Below are 21,777 nucleotides of genomic sequence, written 5' to 3' on the forward strand. Positions count from 1 at the left end.
TTTGTTTGTTTGCTGACCATCCATTCACTTGACACACTTTGGTTTGAAGGATCTTCTTCCCTGTAGGTCAGGTCTTGGGGTGCTGAACATCCTTTCATTGGGTCTACTTGGCAGAGCTTAACTTCAGTTTCCAGAGTATGCACTTGCTCATAAAAAACCCTGGGAAGTAGCAGCAAAGAAAAGAACTATTTGTCACAAACCTGAAAATCAYGCCTCATCTTCCAGCTTTGATTGCCTGTCATAAATACTGTCCTTCTGCCTATCGTAAATACTCTCCTTCTGCCTGTCTGTTTCCCTTTCCAGATAAGTAAACTAGTTTGAACAAATGGGGAAGTGGCCAAAAAAATAGGCACTGAGTTCAGCAGGGCTGATGCTGTTGACTGCGCTCCAAATTATGGATTAATTTGAATATTTGTCTCAGGTTTTTATTTGTTCTACATTCTCAGATTTAAGAAGAGAGTACTGATTTTGTACAATGTGAAGCTCATAATATTGCCTTGGAAGGCTGTCAGATTAAGTTCAGAAAGACATTAGTCTGCTGGGAACATGGACTGCATCTTTCATGTTATCTTTGTACTGATCCCATCCTCTGTGAAGTGCATCTTGTCCCTGGTACAGATTCAAAGAGGAAGAGGRATATTGCTGTTTTATAACAGAAGTGCTTTCTGTAACTATAAGGCATGAGACTTCTACTGCAGCCTCGTGGGCTAATTTTCATTTACGTTAATCCTGTTTTGAACTGTTCCTGGATCATGGCTAGAGCAGGCAAAAGGGATAYGGAGAGGGGGTTAAATGCACAGCCAAAAGAGTGTAGAGACATGATGCAAGGAAGAATCAATGCCTGCCTTCCAGTACGTAAGTCAGAGCGCTGGTACTTTCTTCACTCTGTGTCTGAGCTCTCCTCCTTCCTCAGGGATGTGGCAGATGGTTTTGGCTGGCACAGGTGGCCTAGTACCCCCTGCTGCAAACTTCTTTTGGTATCTTTTTCTGTCCAGTCTCTTTTGCCTGTGCTGTCTGCAAAGGATGACTGGGAAAAGGAGGGAGGAAAGAAAAGTGAAGTGATAGGATACTGATACCATTCAGTGCTTTTATTTTTCTCTGTTCTGTTGTCATTGGTAACCTATAGCTGGYGCATGGTAGAGTTATGTAGGCAAAGATAGCAGGTTTGCAACTTTGCTATTTATTTGTTATCTCCTCATGTACCTCACTCTATGCTAAAGAATAGCTAAAGAACACCCATTGCATTTAGATGTTATTGCTTCCTAACCCTAAGAACAACTTTGGAAACACAACAGACTTGCTGAAGCTCTGGGCAAACCTTAAAATGAACAAGAAGATAAATCTTATCCACGTGCATGAGGGATGTGACTGAACAGGAGCTGTGGCCCATGTTGCAGGCCTCAAAGTGTGGGATTAGTCTGTGCCATTTATGTACCGCTGGTGCAGAAAGAGGGGTAGGAAGGAAGGTCATCCCTGGTGTCTTAAACACTTCTGTCTGGGTGGAAAGAATCACTCTCTGTTGACTGTAGAGAGAAAGGTGAAGACTTATGCRAAACAGATTCCACCTTTTCCATGGCAGAAGTCAGATGAAAAACATCCCATCCTTCATGTCTATACTAGTAGCTGGATGGTGGAGACTCTAAGAAGTAATATCCATGCTGCTGCCTTCTAGAAACTTGCTTATTCTGGAGGAAACTGATGTGGTACTTGATTTTACAAAGAAACTTTTCAAAGATTCTTAAAGGCCACTTGCTTTTACACACAAGAAGAAGTCTAAAGTAGTGAAATAGCAAATAAATATCACAGCACTTCTCAAACATTGTKATAAGTTTTCCTTAGCTAAATCTGTTTCAGAAAATAAAAGAGCACGGTTTACTAACAAACTGTAGCAGATGAATGATATATAATTCCAGTGAAACCAGCTGGAATGTTTATTGACAGAAAGTTTATTAACACAAATAAAAGGGAGGATGACATTTGGCTTTGAAAAAGCATATGCTACTAAGAATTAATTTCTAACCACATTGGTAAAATCTTACCTGAGACTGAAGAATTTTCCATCTGGTAAACAAATTTCTGAATGAAAACACTATATCAGTGTATTTTGCCATGCTTCTTTTATGATATATGACTTGTAGTGTTGATGTGCTTTTTGGAAGGATTTATTTTTCCGCAGTAAGTTTTCCTTGTCCTTCTGGTTCATTTTACCCTTGTTTGTTCATTGTCACAGACCAACAACGTCCTGTCTGTTTCCAAGAACAGCCCCCTGGTGCTCACTAGAAAAGAAACCCTTCATAATAAGAATGACCCTTGTGGTAATCAGGGAGACAGCTCTGATTAAGAACATCTGTTAGCAGGTTCCTGATTCTAAAGTCAAGCTGAACAGAAGATGGGAAGATGCAGGAAGTGGCATTCCTGAAATGGCAAGGATGGCCTCCCTGGGGAGGTTCTGACCTCTCCTGGAGATAAAAGCCAAGATTTTTTTTTTTTTAAATGGAGAGAGAGAGAGAGAAGAGAGACATCAAAAGGTGGGGAGCATGTATATCGTTTGGAAAACATGGCACCTATATTTCGGAGAGGCTGCTTCTTTACATCTCTAAACGCTGCACTTCTGAGGAGTGCAGGTGACTGCTGCAGTTCTAAGCACTGCACCATGTTTTCTCCTCAAGCAAACCACATACATGGGAAAAATGAACATACTGTGACCTCCTCTACACTGCCAATGTCTTTTTTTTATTATGTCTTTTGCTCTTCTCGTTTTATCGTTTAGGTGCTGACAATACTGCTATTGCCTGGAGTGTAGGAGTGGGATATGGGAGACTTGGCTTTTGCTCTTAGTTCTGCTTCTGTGAAACGTGGAAGAGGTTGCTTCCAACAGTCCCTATTGTGAGCTGGGCAAAAGTTTTTCTATTTAAATGCAAACAAAATGAACTCAAAAGATAATTAAAATTTGTTCTTTCTGAAAAGCAGGATAAAAGAGAACAAGTCAGGATGATGTATATAATTTAGGGAAAAACTATTTTCTTCCTCATTAAGTTGTTCTCCTAAAATCTAAGAAGAAAAGAGGACATTGGCAGAAGGTCAGTTTGGCTGAACAAGAAGGGACGACATCCCCTTGAGCACCCCACCCTTGAGCAGGGGTAGGAGGCATTTGGGAMGACGCTAGGTAGCAGAGTGCAGGCAGCTGGATGTCGCCAGGTGGGATGCATCTAAGCACGTTGAGGGAGCTGCTGCATGTCGTTCTGAGGTGACCATCTTTTTTGATCAGCTGAGATGGCTGGAGAAAAACAAATGTCACATCCGTTTAAGAATGAAATAATCACAGGCTTACTTCCTTTCTTCTGACTTCCTTTCTTACTAACTTCCTTTAACAGCATTGACTTGCGTGTTGCCATATGAAGGTTATTATCAACTTTTTCAGCAATCAATTACATGAGAGAAAGAAAAAAAGTTATGCTGCTTTCTTTYAACTTCGAAAAAAGTTTTATTCTGTTTCGATCAAATTCTGTTTTTAGTTCTGAAGTACAGCAGTAGGAAGATTATGTTGTTTCAAAAGGTTTCTTATCGCACTTTTCAGTTAAGTCTTTGTCATAATACACAGGAGAATATTATAGACTGATGTCAAGCTGCAAGTGCTACAAGCATGACAAATCTTCACTTTAATTCTTAGAATTGATTTCATCTTGAGGGGGTATGATTTCCTCCTGTCTATTCCCTTTGGCATTTACTGACATGGGAATGTTTCTTTTTTTTTTTTTCTTCCTATTAGTAGCAACTGGTATCTAGTTCCATTCCTGAATGATTAACAGAAAAGCCACAATAATAGCAGGAAAAAATTGGAGAAGATATTAGTGTGCTAGCTGCACAGATATATTTTTAATAAGAAAACCTAGGGAAATATAAAAAATAAGAACTTCCAAAGCCATCTCCATCTACCTCTGAATTTCCACTAAATTGAGTTGAACATCTGGATTTTAGTCCCACTTGCTGTGGAGATACTTGTAAACTGTGAAATCTGGAATAGGACYTGAACAAATTGATCAAAGAGATTTAATTACATTAGTCCTCTGTTTTATTGTGTAGTATACATAATTATTGCAAGGGTTATGTTTATTGGGAATTGTATATATTCTTTTTCTCAGATCTGTATTATAATGTTGAGGTTCTTGGCAAACAGAGAAAAAAAAAGGGAGGAAAAAAAAAAGGCATTTTGGAAATTTAAGGGAGGAAGGGCTCAAGATGGACCAAAAGATTTTGGAGGTTGTTCAATATTTTATTTTTCCTCTGCTTCTCCTATATTTAACCTTGGCTCTATAATGAGCTATCATGCCAAGGGGGAAAAAACTATTAGGTGAAATTAATGAATGATGAAAAAATAAGAAAGAAAATGACTAATTCAGTTAACAAAAACAAAAAACACATGYAGATGTCCTCAGACCACTTTGCATATAATAATTAGTGCATGCAAAAATGGATCACTGGAAGCATGACACTAAAGTGTTTTAGCTATTCAGTTTAGCTATTCAGTTTATTTGGCTATTAGTCTAATACATGAACTGAAATAACATTTCATAACTAAAAAAAATGCAGAATTCATTCATATTCATACAATCATAATATGCCCATGTATGAACCAGAGCATCTGCATAGGTGACTTCAACTCAAGAATGACAGTGACTAAAAGTGCCACTAGTGAACTTGGGAGTCTGCATGGTGATATAAGTGACTTAGAGTTTAAACAATATGTGTCTGAATTCCGTCTTTATTTGGCCTTTAAGGCTGTAAAACGAATGTCTGAAGTTAAGACCATTTCCTATCGATGGATCATCTCACTGTGCAGGGTTCATCTTTTGCAAGAGGCTGAGCAAGATCATCATACAAAGTTATAGCAGTTGGCTTATGAAAGCCTTACCCGGGAAAGAGGGGAAATCTGGGCTGGGACTTGAATTCCAGACAAAACATCTACTTGTAAGCAACTGCATGGGAGCTAGAGGCTTGATTTAATTGTCTAAATGCTCAGCTCAATTTTCTCTCCAACCTGAGGAGATCCTGGCATTGTTCAAACCCTGCAACAGAGGAGAGTGTCTTTCTAATCAGGATAGAGACTGAGTCAAGGTGAGGGATTAAAACAGAAAAAGAAAATGGGGGATAGGTGGAAAGATCCCTTTGGGTCTGGTTTCTGGTTTGGTGTTGCTTTGTTTAATGGCGCTCTCTGTTTAATGTGGCTCTCTAGTGTTAACGGCAGACAAAGACATGAGAAAAGTCCATTCATTTTCTTGCCCTAGCCGGCAGACCCTAGTGTCCTGTGTCAACAGGACGGGGTAAAGCATGGCCTAACCTACACTATCATGTAGCTCAGTAGTTAATAAACTCTCCTGGGATGCCCRCGGTGCTAGCTTAGATATTTTGAAATTCTCAGTAAATCTTAAAGCGGGATCTTGCCCTTAAATTGCCTATTAGTCTGCTGTTTTGGAGGATAGTCTATAAACTTTTTCCCACAACAGGTGAAATATTTTGAATGATATATAAGAAAGTTATTGGGTAGAAGATACATCATGAATAAATAATAATGGTCAACACGAAAGTCTATTCACAGCAAGTATTATCAATCAACATGACTGACTATTGAGAGAGATTTAAGGCTGAGACTTTTAAAAGAGCATGAGCAATCCATTTCCCTTCAATTTTCATTGAGTATTGAGGCTGTGTGTATGTGTGTGTATATATATATATATATGTATGTATGTATCTTAAACTGTTTGAAAGAATCTTAGACTAAATTCTCCACAGACTAAAATTTTCTGAACTTGATATTGTATACTACTGGTCATAGGAATGGGCCAGCGTTGATATGTGTATTCCTTGCTTTATCAGACCTTCCTGCATCTTAATATCTCTGGAGAACTGATTCTGTCAGGAGAATTCTGATTCTGACCGACTGTTGCCATGGCATTGGGTTATTCTGGGCTGTGATCAAGAAGAACAAACAAACTTGAAAAAGAAACAGGCTTTAAAACACATTCTCAAGCCACAGTGTGTGAGACTAGAGTTTTTTAAAAAAAAAGTAAAACTTGATTTTCCAGAATGTAGCATAGTTTAAATGCTTTTGAAAAAGTGTTATGTTAATCAAAAAAAAAAAATTTACAAATTCAGGAGTAGAAATTTGAGGGTAATTCCCATGTTATTGAAAATTGTTTATTTCATTTTAATGGAATTATCCCACATTGAATGGAAAATCCCAACTTCTTTGGAAACATTTGAAAGAACAAATTTTTACTTATTTTTCAGATTACTTTCCTATATTTGTAGGCTCTATTCCAAACCTGGTGGGAATCAGTGAAGGTCTTTTTGATATTGCTGARCTTTTCAATCAAGTGCATAATAAGGAGTTTGTACCTGTCTCCTATCCCTAGACACCACTATGATACTTCKTCTATACTTGTTAGTATCCACTGAATTGAAAGTCATCCTTGTGTTCCAGAAGTGCTGGTGAAGGTTCCAGAAACACGTGAGACATCATTTGCAGGAACCACTGCAGGAAGTTGATATTCTTAAAAGACAGAGTTYCCCTAAGGGAAAAAAGAAGAAAATGTCCTAAGAAGGGTCTTAGTGGGGTGTTATGCAGGATGATGAACCCCAAGAATGCACGRCCCTCTACAAGCAATATTTAAATCATTAAAGCAAGCAACATGTAATTATTTGAGAATGGGGAAAGTCTTCAGTAAGTCCGCTATTTACAGATGGGTAATTTTGCCTGCCGAATTGCTGTACATGTTCTTATTCCACAGGCAGAATTCACAGCCATGAGGGACCAATATATGCGAGGCGGAGAAGGCTTCATTATCTGCTACTCCATCACGGACCGCCAATCTTTTCAAGAAGCCGCCGAGTTTAAGGAGCTCATCTATCGTGTCCGGCACACCTATGACATCCCCTTGGTGCTGGTGGGAAACAAGATAGATCTGGAGGAGTTYAGGCAGGTAAGTGACTTCTCTGCTGTTTTGGGTTCATTTTTCCTTGGCTACCTCAGGGATTTCTGTAGCATATGTTGTGCGGTACTACTGAGAATTAATAGCATGAAATGAAGTTTAATCAAAGAGGAACATGCTGGGATTGGTAATAAATAAGGCCTTAGCAATATATTTCAATCAGATAATGTGGGTCTTAAAGTACCCTTGGCCAGTCATTCAAATGAGCTTGCTTTCTATTGGTAAATGATCTCACTGTTTTCTTTGGATGTTATTTATCTCTTAAGWGTAGAAATAGATTCAGCCAGGATCTTAGTGGTGAAAGAAACTGTTTTCTTGAAAGTTCTATTGAAGACACACTTTTTTGATAAATGTACAATGTTCAGTTAAAGTTTTCCCAAGTTAGACTGGAACAATTCCAGTTTAAGATAAATAAATCCATAAGAGATTATTTTTGCCTGAAAAGCCTATTGTTGTGTTATTAGAATATTAATGTAAGAAGGGGAGATACAAGACAAGTTCACTTTGCTTTGTATGCATGACTTAAGCTGCCAGCATCCATTTATCAATTATAGATATCAATATATATCAATATATAGATATGGATATCAAATAGAGATTTTTTTTGACTTTGACGAATCTGACTGTCAGTTTGGAGTAATTTTTTCTCACCTTTCCTATTGCTTCCTCTCCCCTTCCTCCATGTGTTTGTGTATGTATGTGAGCAAGATAGTGAATGAGAGAGGGATTCTCTTAGAAATGGCTTGGCTATGCCTAATAAAAGATGGAAAATGTCCTTAATCTTAGATAGAAGCTTTGAATGAGGGAAAAAAAAGTAGTTTCTATGTGAAAGTYTAAGAGAATCTTTATACACATAAAAGTTGCTTTCAAATGTCTGACTTACCTTCTGTTCAGACATATGTAACAGCTTAATAAAGTGATATTTTTCAGACTATTAGCATCTGTGCTCACATGATCTTCTCTCTTTTACCACTTATCCTGTCACTCTTCTTCCCCTTTGTTTGTCTTCCTCCTTTTGCCTTAAGAAAATCCGAGGCAGTGTTAAGCTTGAAATCGGTTTTGAAGATCCAATGAAGTGCATTTAAAGAATTTCACATCAGTTTCCAGACCATTGACTTTCTCCTTAAATCAAACCATGACAAAACCTTAATGGTGGCAATCCAATTGTAGCTTAATACTTAGCTTAAGATCTTTAMAACAGTGTCATGTGCACAATATGTGTAGTTTTATATTCCAAATGGGGGAGGGATAGGGATTCAGTTTTTCTGCTGAGAGAATTGCACCTGATATCAAGAACTACTGCATATGGTTATTTAATCTACTCCTGTCTATAGATCAGGTTTCCAGCAACACTGTATTTATAGTCATTAAGTGATAAGAAGACTCTCTTCCAAATATTTTTTGGCAGTATCATTTTCTGATTTTRTTTTATTGGACATTTATATTTTAATCACCGTCAATGCATATCAAGTAGGCAAARTATGTGACATAGTCATATCTTGTTAATTGGTCTTCTGGATTCAAAACTTTTGAAGTCTTGAGACTGAATTAAACTTGGGCATCCAAATCTCTATTTACTCCAGAATACTTAAGATTTAGATCTGAGTGTTTCAATAGTTGCTAATGCCTATACTAGGCTGAGAAAAATCTCATATCGAGCACCTTCTGCTATAAACACTGAAATATAGGACACAATACTTAAGCTTTGAAGTTCTGGAGCCATCTCTTAAAATATTACATGATTGGATTGGGAAACACAATAGCTACAACATAAGTAGTTTTGTATATCTCAGAAAATAAAAAGTCTTTACTTTTTATCAATTATTTGTCTTATAAAGAGTCATTCAGATATTTTATCTGTGTGCTTCAAGGGAGAGTTTAAACAAAAGTATATGCCCAATTTGAATGTTTTATCTTACGGTCTTGTCTGGTATCCCAAACAGGAAAACTGAGGTGTGTGAATGTGGGTATTATATATCACAAATGACCCTCAAGAGTCRAGGGCACAGGGAAACTTTTGGTAATGAGAGTAGAAATGATATATTTGTGTGTCACAGATGCACATAAAACTGCTGTATGTTGTTATCACTAAAGAACCCACCTGAACTTTGGACTAGCTCTGCTCCAGGACCCTTGGCTACATGCTCAGCTGCTGTGCGTGACACAGTCTCTTAGAGCGTGTCTTCCACTTAAGTTTTATCCAACGAGCAGGTCACAATCTCAGATGCAATGCCACAATTCAAAGCAAAGCAAAGTGAGGCTGATTAGGAGATTTTCATCAAAATGTCCCCCTGACCCAAGCTGAAACGCTGGTGTATGAGCAATCAGCTCTGTTCCCAGGTTTAAGCATACACTAAGGCACTCCAGCAGCAGGTTTTGTCATGGCTGGGACCTTAATGAGCACTGTATGTTTAACAAACAGTGCAATAAGCTKTACCTATGCTTACCTGCTAGGTTAAGCAATACTGAAGTAACTTGATGAACTGGAGGAAGGGACCAGGAAAGAAATGTCTTCAAGGTGATGTACTATAGCCACGGCTCGATTAATAGTGTTCTGATAGTAGGACAGCTGACTCTGGGGTGACAGACAGCAACTAGTTGACAATGTACAGCCTCAACATGTCAATGTACAGCTCAAACAGTAAGGAGCACCAGTGTATCCAATTAAACYTACGGAGAAATAGCAGGTAAGCAGAATGCAATCCACCAGACTGGAATTTGGCCAGGGCAACAGGACTAATATCATTGCTTTGTAATATTATTCATAGTATTTAGAAACATAACATCAGGTTCAATATTCCCTGACATCATTTGCATTTAATGATGATTCCACAACCATCAGACAGGCTGTAGGAGCGTGGTCAGACAAAACCCTGGCTTGAAATGTGATCCCCTGTGCAATGCAATTAATGATCTATGTCTCTTGCCTCAAATCTATCAAGACCACAAGAATAAAACTAATCTGCAATTAAAATTTTATGTAAGAGAAACACTAATAAAAATAAACAATGATAGGCTTATTTTTTAAATAATATTTTTATTTTCTGATGGCTTTGGGAAAAAAAATTATTGTCTTTAAGTACACATCATTTTTATATGTCTTAGGAAATAGCTTTTACTGTGCTCCTTCCTAAAATACTTTTTACATATATCAGCCAAAGCAATAGACACTTCCCATTTTCTCTGAAACAATGCAGCAACTGTGGGGGAAAAAAATGCTTCATGAGTCATTATCTTGATGTGTTTATCCAGCTGATTGCAGGCTTCCCTCCACTCCGTTCCTTCCATCCCGCAGCTGCCTCCAGTCCCTTCTGACTGTTTTTCCATTTTGGATAGTAAATGTAYGTGAGCAGCTAAGGCATTCAGCTGCATTCAGTCCTTGTGTTTTAGCCCTTGCTCTAAGGACCTTTAAAGTATTTCATGTATTTTATCCCAAAGCTGTTTGATGTAAAAAATAGAGCACTAAATGCCTGGTTAGATACCAATCTAATTTCAGTTCCTTCTTACATTAAAGTCATTATATTAATACAGAGAGGCTCTCTGTGTGTTTTGAACATCATTAAATATAGGAAACATTTAGAACCAACTTACAAAGTGCAATAGAAACTTTCATTTCAGCTAAGATTTGTCACTGTAACCCTGACAAATATCCAGTTCCTCGTGAGATTTAAAAGTTATGTAATGGATAAATACTTGTTTTATACAACTGAAACATATTAATATTTTTTAAAATACAGTAAAGAGCTGCTCCCCATTTGAACTCATGTCCTGCTAAACCTGAATTTCCATTTTTAGTTTTTTTAATAAAACATGCTATTTTATTACATCCTCCAACTGTTGGAGGATTATTTGATAAAAGTTATCCAAAATCCTTTGTCCAGTGACCACTGTGTTTAGCAGTTCAGCTTTTCAGCTTTTTCAAGCAATGTACTGTAGATCTGAGCTGGAAAGGATAGATGCTTTCCAGCAGTGTTGTCAAATTTTTGATGTGGACGTTAGAAACCTTTCGGAAATTGTGTAGCCTTTGTGAAATAGCTTTTCCACACACTTTTCCTCTATCCCGAAGGAATTTATTGTGGAGTCTGTAGATAACAGGTTGATATCCATCGAGGCTAAGGTTATAAAAGGGCAGCTCCCACTTCCTTCAGCTGTTGGCCTCTCTGGGAAGGCTGTCAGCAGAACTGTTAGTTTTGCCAGCACAGTGTTGGTCCTGAAGAGGAATACGCACTTGTTTGCCACTGCACACCTGAGCTGTCACGCRTTTTTCTGAGCAGGACCGATGCTCTTGAAATCTTTCCCTTCCTTCTCCTTCCCTTCTCCCTCTTTCATTAGAAACTTATGAAGTCCTTTTTTTTAAGATGGAATAGCATCATATTTGGAGTGCTAGTTAATTACAGAGAGTTCATGATGTTCATATTCTAGCTTTTATTAAAACATAATATAATTTTCAAATCGKGATTGCAGTGGTTGAATACGTTCTCATGTTCTGACCGAGCTTTCTCTAGGTGAGGYTTTACAGTGGCATTTGTGCAGAGTGGGCTCACTGGTTATTAGGTACTGTCAGTATCAACTTTTGGACATCTCATTCTGACAATTGCCTGACTTTTCACACTGGTTTCTAAAATCTTGAAATATTTGTCAGGTCTGAGACAGCTAATGTTCCTTTTTTCGCTTTTTATTTTTATATGTGAATAATTGTTCAGTTATTTTAAACATTTCAAACTTGCCAGTCTATCCCTTGTGGTGCCCAGCGAAGATGCTGGAAATACTTATAGAATATTATATTATATTTTATTTTATTTTCATTTTCTGGTATACGTCTATGAAACGCCATTTGTTAAGCTTTCTTTTACTCACATTAACCATGTAATTGCAATATGCTGAACTTCTTATCTTAGCATCAGGACAAATTCCTTTATTTTCAGGAAAAAAACTAATCTCTTAGATTTGAAAGCATTCTTTACCACAGGCAATTCAGTTTTTTCTTAAAGGCATTTGGATGAAAGAGTGTGTCATCTAAGGATTCTTGGTTTTCATTTGTCAGATCGGTGCTCTACACGGAGTGAAAGATTTGATTGTTTCTTCTTAAATTTCTAACYTCAAATCAAGAGCTATGCATTTTCTCTTATTTACTGACAAAGTCTGCTTTTGAGCTACTTTTAGTCATGTGGAAGTGCTGAGACCAAGTGACCTGGTCAGAAAAAGATAGGAATGATTGCTTGTTTTAGACATATGTCATAAAGTTAAATGGATATGTCCCTGAAGATGCCTTTCTCTCTGTTAACTGTAGAGGAAGACAGTGACAACTAGGTTCTTGTCTTTATGCAGCAACATTGAGGTGAGGAGAAGCATAAAAATATTGTTCATGATCCTACTTTCATTGAGAATCTTATGGATTCTCAATGGAATCTACTTACTGATTTGTTTGTTTTTTTGTTCTTGCTGCTATCTGTAGACTAGAATTCAACATGTTTAACTTGTGGTTTTTTTATTGAATAATTTAAATTAAGAATTATTAGGTGGTGATCCCTTCCAAAGATCAATGAGCTGTGATCTTACTATATTTCACTGGCAAGCAGGTAGTTATCCTAAGTAACAGTGACTAAAAATCCTAGTAGCCTCTTTAATAAAAGCAAGCCAAAGCCAGAGAAGAATATGGCAGAATACAGCAAATACTTCAAAGCTCTTTGAGTGATTTGTAAATGTTGGGTTGAATTTTTAGATAAATTCATTCGTCCATCTGGATGTCACCTTGGCTGTTGATTTTCCATGGACATTCATGCAGTTACATTTTGCTAGGGTGAATGCATGCTGAAAATGAGTTATATTTGAGAGGAGCTCCCGTCATCACTAGCATTTGCTTGCCTACATTTTGCCTTTCCCATATGAAATAATGTCGTATTCTTCCTTTGCTCTTCAAGTTCTGAATAATGTAAGCCATTTTTGCTGCTTTGATGGAACTGTGACAGTTGTCTGAATGTTTGGAACCAAAACTACTGATTTTATCATGATATTTTATTATCTTAGAAAACTGTCAAACCTTTGATAAACACTTTCTTATACTGCATTACCAAAAATATGTTTCTGGATTCTGTCATGTTCCTCTGCACCTCTAATTTCTATTTATTTTTAACTGATTTTTACTATATTGAAATTTCTTTCATACCCTTCATCATCCTGAGAAATTTTATTTATATCATTTAAGTAAAATCTTTCAGTATTAAAATTCATTCCCCCCAGTGTGTGCTTTTCTATGCCAAAACAATTGTAGAAGTCAATTTGGCAGTTATAGTTTTCTGATAAGGAAATTCTATTATTATTAAATTTTGTTTCTCTAGCAAATGTTCATTTATACGCAGTTTACCTCTTTGTCATTACAATGCTTTTATATTTCAGAGAGAAATACGTGATTACATTACCCAGGATGCAGTGAATGCAATCAGACACACAGACAGTTGTAATGAAACTGTTGACTCATTTCGAGATTCATAATTATGTTAACCTCTAGTGAAACATCCAGTACACCCTGTAATCCTTTCAACACAGAGAAGACATTTGAGGGGCTAAGATGTAGATAATAAACTGCTCTATAAAAGAAGAAACAGCAGAGAAGCAATAGTTTATCTGCAAAAAGAGATGTTAACATCCCAGAATCCCAAAACTCTAAAATGGTTGAGACTGGAAGGGACCTCTAGAGATCATCTAGTCCAACCTCCCTACTCCAGCAGGGACACCCAGATCACATGGCACAGGGTGGCATCCAGGCGGGTTTGGAAGACCTCCAGAGAAGGAGACTCCACAACCTCCCAGGGCAGCCTGTGCCAGGGCTCTGGCACCCTCACAGTGAAGAAGTTCCTCCTCACATGGAGATGGAACTTCCCATGAGATACCTATACCAGGGACTGAGATATAGAGATACCTATACCAGGCAAGTTGAGATATTGTCTGGGGATAGTAAACAGCAACACGCTTGTTCTTCTATTTGGCAGCACTTCTTATTGCTTTTCTTCACTGTCATTCTCAGAATTTTTTCCCTCCCCATATATCAAATCCCTACATTGAAGCCATGTTTTGGATCCTGTGGGAGAACCTTTCCAAGGAGTGGTGAAGCTGCAGAGACAGCCTCTCTCCATTTGTCGTCTTCATCTGGGTTGCACCTTGGGGTGAAATTTGGACTTGGACTGTAACTTGTTGGTCTGTAAATATGGAGGTTAATTGTTCTTAAGAATTTACTGTGCTTTCTAATTTTCAATTAATTTCAGCTTTTCTAGAGGAATCTTTCTTCCTACCTGAAGAAGGCATTTCCAAAAGCAATTGAAAAGCAACCTACTAAGTCCACTATGAAACAGCCTGGTGTGCATCTTGTTCATAAGTAAGTTCAGGATGCTACCACATAATACAGTGTTCTTAGAGGGAAGCCCACTGCATCAGCTCTGTATGGTCACTGTATAGTGACCACACAGAGAGGTGCAGCTTGCAAGTAAATCCACAGTGGTATCATTTTGATGGCTGGCTAAAAGCCTGTAGAGATCCTATACTGGAAAGCTAAATTTGTGAGAAAGCTAATTATCCATAGCTCATTTTTCACTAGCAGAGAAAGGGGGAAGGAAGGAGCTGCCTCTGACTCACACTCGGGTTCCTGTCCTACTCTGGGGACAGTGCTTCATTACATTTTATTCTATTTCAGTTCATTTGCTGCGGTCTTGATTATCCTGTCTGTGAATCTTCCTCTTGCACATTATGATGCCTCGCCTTGCTGCTGAAAGGGAAGAGGCATGAACATACCACATCAGGCAGTACTAATTGGTGGGCAGTTTTGCCTCTCCACCATCCATGCCTGCAGCAATATGACCTCCCATCTCTCAAGATTTATCCTCTCATATTCTCCACAGCGGCACATAAATGTGAAATAGAATGGCATGCACGGGGAAGGTATCCTTAATACGCATGCTGCTATTTTTACATGAGTGAATCAAGATTTCAGCCTAACTCTTATATATTATTCAGTACAGTTCCAGTTCAGGAAACTATTTAAGCATACACTTAATTAGAGTGGGACAAATGCATGTTCTTCAAGTTAATCTCTACTTGAGCAAAGATGCTGTCCTGAATCTGAGACAGTAATGAGCAACTTTGTAAAAATGAAAATCCCTTGGCAAGGCAGTCAAGATTCCTGTAAGGGTCAGCACATTACTGAATGAATTGTTTATTTAAAAAAAAAAAATGTTGATTTCTAGTGACGATAGTAGTTTCTTTTGTTATTTTGCAGTAGTAATTCAAATTACTTAAGAGAATAAATTTTGCTAGAATTTAATTACAGCTCATCATGATGTCACAAATAATAAGATCATGACCTAGCATTTAAGAAAAGAGGAATAATTAGTTTAATGTTCTTATTTTTTTTAAAGACTTGTGTTCTTGTCTTATTGCCTTTTTTTCTTTTTTCAGATAAATTGGTAAGTTAGAGATGCTTGTTTTTAAGCAGATCTAGCATCTTGGCTAAGAATAGCTGCATGTTAACTTCACACACTGTGGTGTTGTTTAAGCTATACAGGCATGACAGGCAATAAAAAAAAAATTTTTAAATCCTCTCTCAAAATACAGTTTTGAAAAAGAAAAAGAAATGGAATCTAATCTAATCAGTCTTCCTATTTCATTCCATTCTATATGATACTAGAAAGCTCCAATCTTAGTCATACARTTCCAGCACCACATGGCACCCTTTGGGTGTTCCTGTCATGTATAGTTAATCACTGAAGTTTTGCATTTGCTTTACATCTCCTCTGAGGTAGTGGGGAAGACTGTCTTTACATTCAATGACCCTTGTCATTGCTGAAACCATGGGACGATTTTCCTGTTTCCTTTCTAGCTGTGATTCGTGCAGTCTTCCATCATTGTTAACAACGTAGTATTTGCCTTTTTCTCCATTCTTTTCTGTATCCCACAATTTCTTGGAATTTTTGAATCTGAGGAATGTGTGAAATTTTTTTCTCTTCTGAAATCCCAGATGCTATCCCAGATATTCTGAGTCCTAGACCACTAAAAATCTAACCTGTCTAAAATCTAATTTATCTAAAAATCTAAGACCAAATCTAATCACCTTCTGATCGTTAYATATTATTGATTGTGTCAAGAGATATTGGCAGGGAAATCCTGATGTATCTCCCATTGAAGTCAGACACAAGGCTTACGCTGGCTTCAGGCTGAGAGGTATGGCCAAATTCTTAGAATTATCTGGGCATTTTCACTTAATAAATTCCATACTGTTGCAGGTATGTAGGTTTCAGGTGGTTGTCCTAATTTCTTCTGCTCTCCTTCTTAGCATCTCATATGAAGGAGATTGTGAAGTTTTCCTGCYTCACAAAAATCATTAAATATGTTATATGCTGGAAAGGGTTTTCAGGTTGTTGTGTGATTGCTGGAGTCGGAAGAGAAAGTAAAAATGCAATAGTTTGGGAGAGGGTACAGAAATGTTTATTTCATGGGGTGAAATGAGTATTCAGTGGCGCTAGACTGTTGATTTGGGCTACATAGCAGTTTAGCTGCTTTCTCCACTGAGGAGGAGATGCTAATGGGCTTCATATTCCCCTAACCATGGCACAGGAAAATAATTTTAWTTTTGTCCTGATTGCCTGATATTTTCAATGTGGAGTGTCAGTAAAAGTAAATGCTTTTTATGGAGGAAAGGTATAAWTGCCKTAGGAGAGAAATATTTTTAATAAAYGTTCATTAATGAAAACATCTATGTATATAGGATCTAATAGGAATTATTTAATTCCTCTTGCACACTTTGATTAAAGGCTTAATGGTGTGCCAAAGTAATACAGCAGTATAAAAGTATTCTTTATTTATTTATTAGCAAGTTTCTTAATTTTATGAAGACTGCATTTATCATGTAGTGTSTGTCACTGAAGTAAAATAGAATTAGAAGCACTGTTCAAAAACAGATGCACTAGAGAGCTTCACAGTATTGAAATCTGTGGCAGAAAATTATTGTATAAAGAAGTTGATATTAAAAGTAAATTAACACAGTAATAATAAGAAATATATAGCACATTAACTAGTAAGTTATTACTAAGAATCTCCTCAATCCCATTGTCCATTCAAATGAATTAAGCCTTCTGCTTTTTCACTATATGGCTTTACTCGTCTAGACCATGATGACTGAAAATAGATTGRTAATTTAGGCCTGTTCAATTTTTCTATATTGATGAGAGAGTGTATCAACCATAGCTATATAATCTCTTTCCATCTCTGAGTATGATTTCMATTGAAATTCTTTCTGAGATCTGAATAAAGTCAATAAAGTTCTACTTTTACCAACATCCATATCTGTAGTTTTATCCTGATGACTATTATAAATAAAAGAACAGGACAACTATATTTTTATATGTATATATGTGTGTGTGTGTGTATATATATATCAAATGAGCTAAATTTACTTAGCTCATTAAGAGCAATTAATAGTGTCACTCATTCTAATATATATGTATATATCAGAATATATCAAGTGTATATATGTATATCATAATAAGAATGATGCTTATTGGARGTTTTCAGTCTGAACATAATGTACCTCAAAATTTAGAATTAGAACTTCATTTCTTTGAATTTCTGTAATAGTTTTATTTTCATAACTAGGATAGCTTATAAAATATTTATAAAATATTAAAAATGAAAAGTTCTGGGACAAATCATCAAGAACATATGATAGTCACCCAAAAATTCTAAAAATATTTGAGTACAGAGCTGTTGAGCTGTGTTTAAAACAGCCATGGTACAAGACAAATGGAAAATGCAAGTATGATGCTAATTTTTAGAACATCCTTCACAGCAGTCCAGGGAGCTGCAGACCAATAAATCTGACTTATTGAACAAGTTGATTGGTAGTATAAAAAAAGACAGAAATAACAAGCACATGAATAAACATGACTTTAAAGGCCAAAGTCATAGAGGTTTTCATAGAGGTTGCTCAGTCCTCACAGATCTTTAAGAGTTCTTGGATGAAACCAATGAGGATACAGGAAAGAGGATTTCAGTTCTTTTATTTTCCTTAAATGTTCCAAGAGCCCTTTACAAGATCCTTTACTTAAGAATCTAAGCAAACTAAGTTTTATTGTGAATAATAATAATAAAATTGATTGAATGAGGCTTGCCATTTGTTAGTAAATCTCAGTAGGATAGGAAACAAAAGGATAAATGATCAGTAGTGAATAGAGATTACCAAGGTAAACACACATAGATAAAGATATTCTTGGCTTTAAGCCTAAATTATTTAGACAATCTGGGGGATATTTTTGATGATATTTAGCTATTTTAGCTAAGTTAGTGCAAAATAAAACTTGTGTATGATGAGATATAAGAGTAATTCTTAATATATTTAAAGGTTGGATAATGAGATGAGAGGTGAAATTCAGTGCTGAAGTTTTTAAAACAGTAAAGGGAAAACCACAGCATAAATACATGGCAAGAGTCTGTATGAAAAACTATCACTGCTGAAAGAGATTTTAAGATTATGAATAAAGAACAGGAGAACATAGTGACATGTCATTAAGCTTCACTTAAATACTGTGAGGAGGAGGAGGAATGTCTATGCTAAAGATAATCAGGGCTGCTGAGCAGCTTCCATATGTGGCTATATCAAATAATTGATGTTTCAGTCTGGAAATGGGGAGAATTTTGACACAGTGAGAAAATGGCATGGGAGAGAGATGAATAGACAGAGAATATTCACTGCTTCTCGCAGTATAGGAACGGTAAGAATTACGTTGTAATCTGATTAAACAAGTTTCTATTATAAAAATGAAGATACTTTCCTGCACAGTCCATAATTAAACTGTGGAACTCATTGCTGTGGCAGTTATAGATGTAAGAGATTTTTTGATGGATCAAAATGGTAATTCTGACAGCCATCCAAGGGCTATTAAACAAAACCATGAAATCTCCAGCTCAAGAAGTAGCAAAAGCCTTAGATTCCCAGAAAATGCATGGAAATACCAGAAGTGTTCTCTGTGCTTGACCTAGAAGGATAGGCCTGTCCCTAAGGAAGCTGATGATGATGATTGGAGCACAGTGGGTGAGATGGAAATGTGGACTGATCTAGCATGGCCTTATGAAAACATTCATTTACATTAATATTTACATTTGCATACACTCAATATAATTCAGAGGTACAACAATATTAGCATGTTAATGTAAGATAATCACTGTGCTTATATCGTTATCATTATATGATTATTATATTGTTGTTATATGATAATCAATGCTAATGATGCATGTCACTTGCCAATATTATTTTTTCTTCTTTCTTTTTCTAAGATATTTAATTTCCCAATAAAATGTTAGCATAAAATAGAAATCACTATATAAAAATATTTCATATGTGCAATGCAACAGGGTGACTCCAGAGATCTTTCCTTTCTAAACTCTATGAATCTTTTAATATTCCTTAGCACTCTATTATTATTCTTTTATTTATTTTAAGTGCAGGGATTTCCCTAACAGCAGTCATATTTACTCAAATAGTTTCTTGGAAGAAAAAACAAAGAACCGTCCTGTACTGACAACTACTTCAATTCAAACTCGAGGTTTCCAGAAACTTTTCTGATGTGATTGTGTTCTCCAATTAAATATGCATATTAAACATGCACATAGTATAAGAGCCACAAGAGAATCAGGCTTGGTGACAGAGATGGAGCCCAGGAATCCTGATTTCTAATCATCAGAGCAAAACWCCAAATAATATTGTCTCCCTTGTGCATGATTACATACTTTGTGTCATTTCACAGCAGAAAATAATAAGTAGTGAGGGGTGGAGAGATTCACTGATGCATCTGTGGAGGCAAGCTCCAAAGCCTAAGGCTGACATTGCCTTTCAGAATAATTTTGGCTGTGAGAGTTTGCAAACAGATGTCAGGCTGGGGAAAAAACCTGATCAGCAGAGCCACTAATTTGATGTCCTCAATGCTTCACTAGCTGGATGATTTCCCATCCTGGACTACTGGCCCATTAAACCTGTCTTTTATTGCATAACCATAAACTTGAACGACAGAAAATAAATAATTAAGACTAATCAAATAGAGGGCAAAGGATCTTTGTGACCCCATTTGTCTAAGATTGTGAGGGGTCAGTCGGGATCCAAAGGAAACATCAAAATTATTTTCTGTAGCACAGAACTAGCACATTTATAGCAATGTGGAGGAAAGACTGCATTCATAGCTAGAGCTATTATCTCAATTATCTGACATATCAAGAAGGTAAAATTTACCATTCTTCCTGACCTGTTGGATTTACATTCACTTTCCATCCAAATAGAAGAGTCTTTATGACATTATTCTTGAAATTTGATGTTGGGTGTGTGGCTGGGAGTCTTAAAAGGTTTTATCTGTGTTTACTTTGAGCAAAAATTCTTGATGTTTTGCATATCAAGWGCTGATTGAACTTTCTGAACCAGAATTATTGGACTGAAAAGCTTGCAAGTTCAAAGTTACGTTCACCAGAGTTTGAAATACTTGCTGGGCCTGTACAGCTAGAAACAAAAACGAGCAATTTCTTGATTTGCTTTGTCTTTCYTTTTAGTAAATCATATCTCTATTTTTAGTGTTGCTGTTTTGTATAAAGCCTTCTCCAAAAATAGTGAAATTCATATAGGCTTTTCTGACTTCAGTATACTTCAATTTGTAGCCTTAGTTAGTCAGAAGTGATTCTAGGTATTTGCTACAGTTCTGCTGTTCCTTTAGTCATGTCCTGAGAAATAGAGAACAAGGCCAGCAGAAGTGGATCAGTGGTTTCATTTGGATAGTGAACTGCATATAATTATACAATGCAGTCTATAGCAGAAAGGTCCTCCATTCAATGTAAATGATAGATCTGTGATAATATAACCTTTTTGTAATCTTGACTCCTCCAAAAATCTCAAGGAGTGAAAGGGCTTCTTTTGAATTAGCTTATATTTTTGATCTCTTGTGAGAGTTGCATCTTGTAATATGTTTCTGAGTCCCGTACAACAAAAGTAAGGGTTTTTTTCCCCCTACGTACGCCATTCATACATCTTTAGAATCCTAAGGTAGCCTTGCCCTGAGCATTAGGAAACGTTGGCAGATTAAGCAAGGATTTTCTGGCTTGCTTTCTCTTAGACTGTTCGTGTGCACCTAAATAGTAAGCTGTATACCTTAATTCTTTCTAAATGTCAGAGTGACCAGAGCAAAAGTTACCCTTTGAAACCAAATGAGACCAATAATATATCAGTAGTTATATGAGTAACACCAGTAATATAACTAGTTATAACTAAATAAAACTATACTAATATTATAGCTAATATTAATCAGCATAGCTAAAACACAATCTTTTAGATCACTTGTTGTGGAGTTTGTTACCCAGCTTCTGCCCAAATCCGATTTTAGTCAAACACATGGACACTGTGGCTTTTTCCATGACTGATCCCCAAGCTTTGTTCTTCTGGCCTGCATTCTCCAAAATTTCATTAAGAAGCAGTAAATAGCTTGGGGTGTTTCACTGGCAAAGATACTCTTTAAAAGCCTTCAACAGCAAGCAAGCATTAATGTGGAAACTGATTAAACTTGTCTTTAATTTCTGTTGACAAGTTTCTAGTTCTTCATTTTATTTTTTCTTTTTAATTCTGTTACTTTGAGCTTTCTCTTGTGTTTGCTTCACAGAAACATCATTCCAGGCAGAGTCTGGAAAAAAATCAGATGATTTCTTTTTAATAGAAAAGAAGATTAATTTGTGCTGAAGACAAAATAACATTTTAATGATAATTAGGAGCATA

The 21,777-nt window shown here is 36.6% G+C and overlaps 1 protein-coding gene across 2 annotated transcripts in view; it reads left to right on the top strand.

Moving 5' to 3' along the window:
- Nucleotides 1–21,777, top strand: part of RIT2 (Ras like without CAAX 2) — a 153,165-nt gene that overhangs the window by 72,857 nt on the left and 58,531 nt on the right. Inside the window, exon 4 of one of the 2 annotated variants that reach the window (XM_026039297.1) lies at nt 447–505. The exons of the other annotated variant lie outside the window; for it this stretch is intronic. Within the exon in view, the coding sequence (XP_025895082.1) occupies nt 447–452 (6 nt within the window). The 3' untranslated portion in view covers nt 453–505. Of the gene's footprint in view, nt 1–446; nt 506–21,777 lie in introns of those variants that run through there. 2 annotated transcript variants of the gene reach the window in all.

The sequence above is a fragment of the Nothoprocta perdicaria genome, unplaced genomic scaffold (genome assembly GCF_003342845.1).
Source record: "Nothoprocta perdicaria isolate Ctin4 unplaced genomic scaffold, notPer1 scaffold_10, whole genome shotgun sequence".
Classification (NCBI taxonomy): Eukaryota; Metazoa; Chordata; class Aves; order Tinamiformes; family Tinamidae; genus Nothoprocta; species Nothoprocta perdicaria.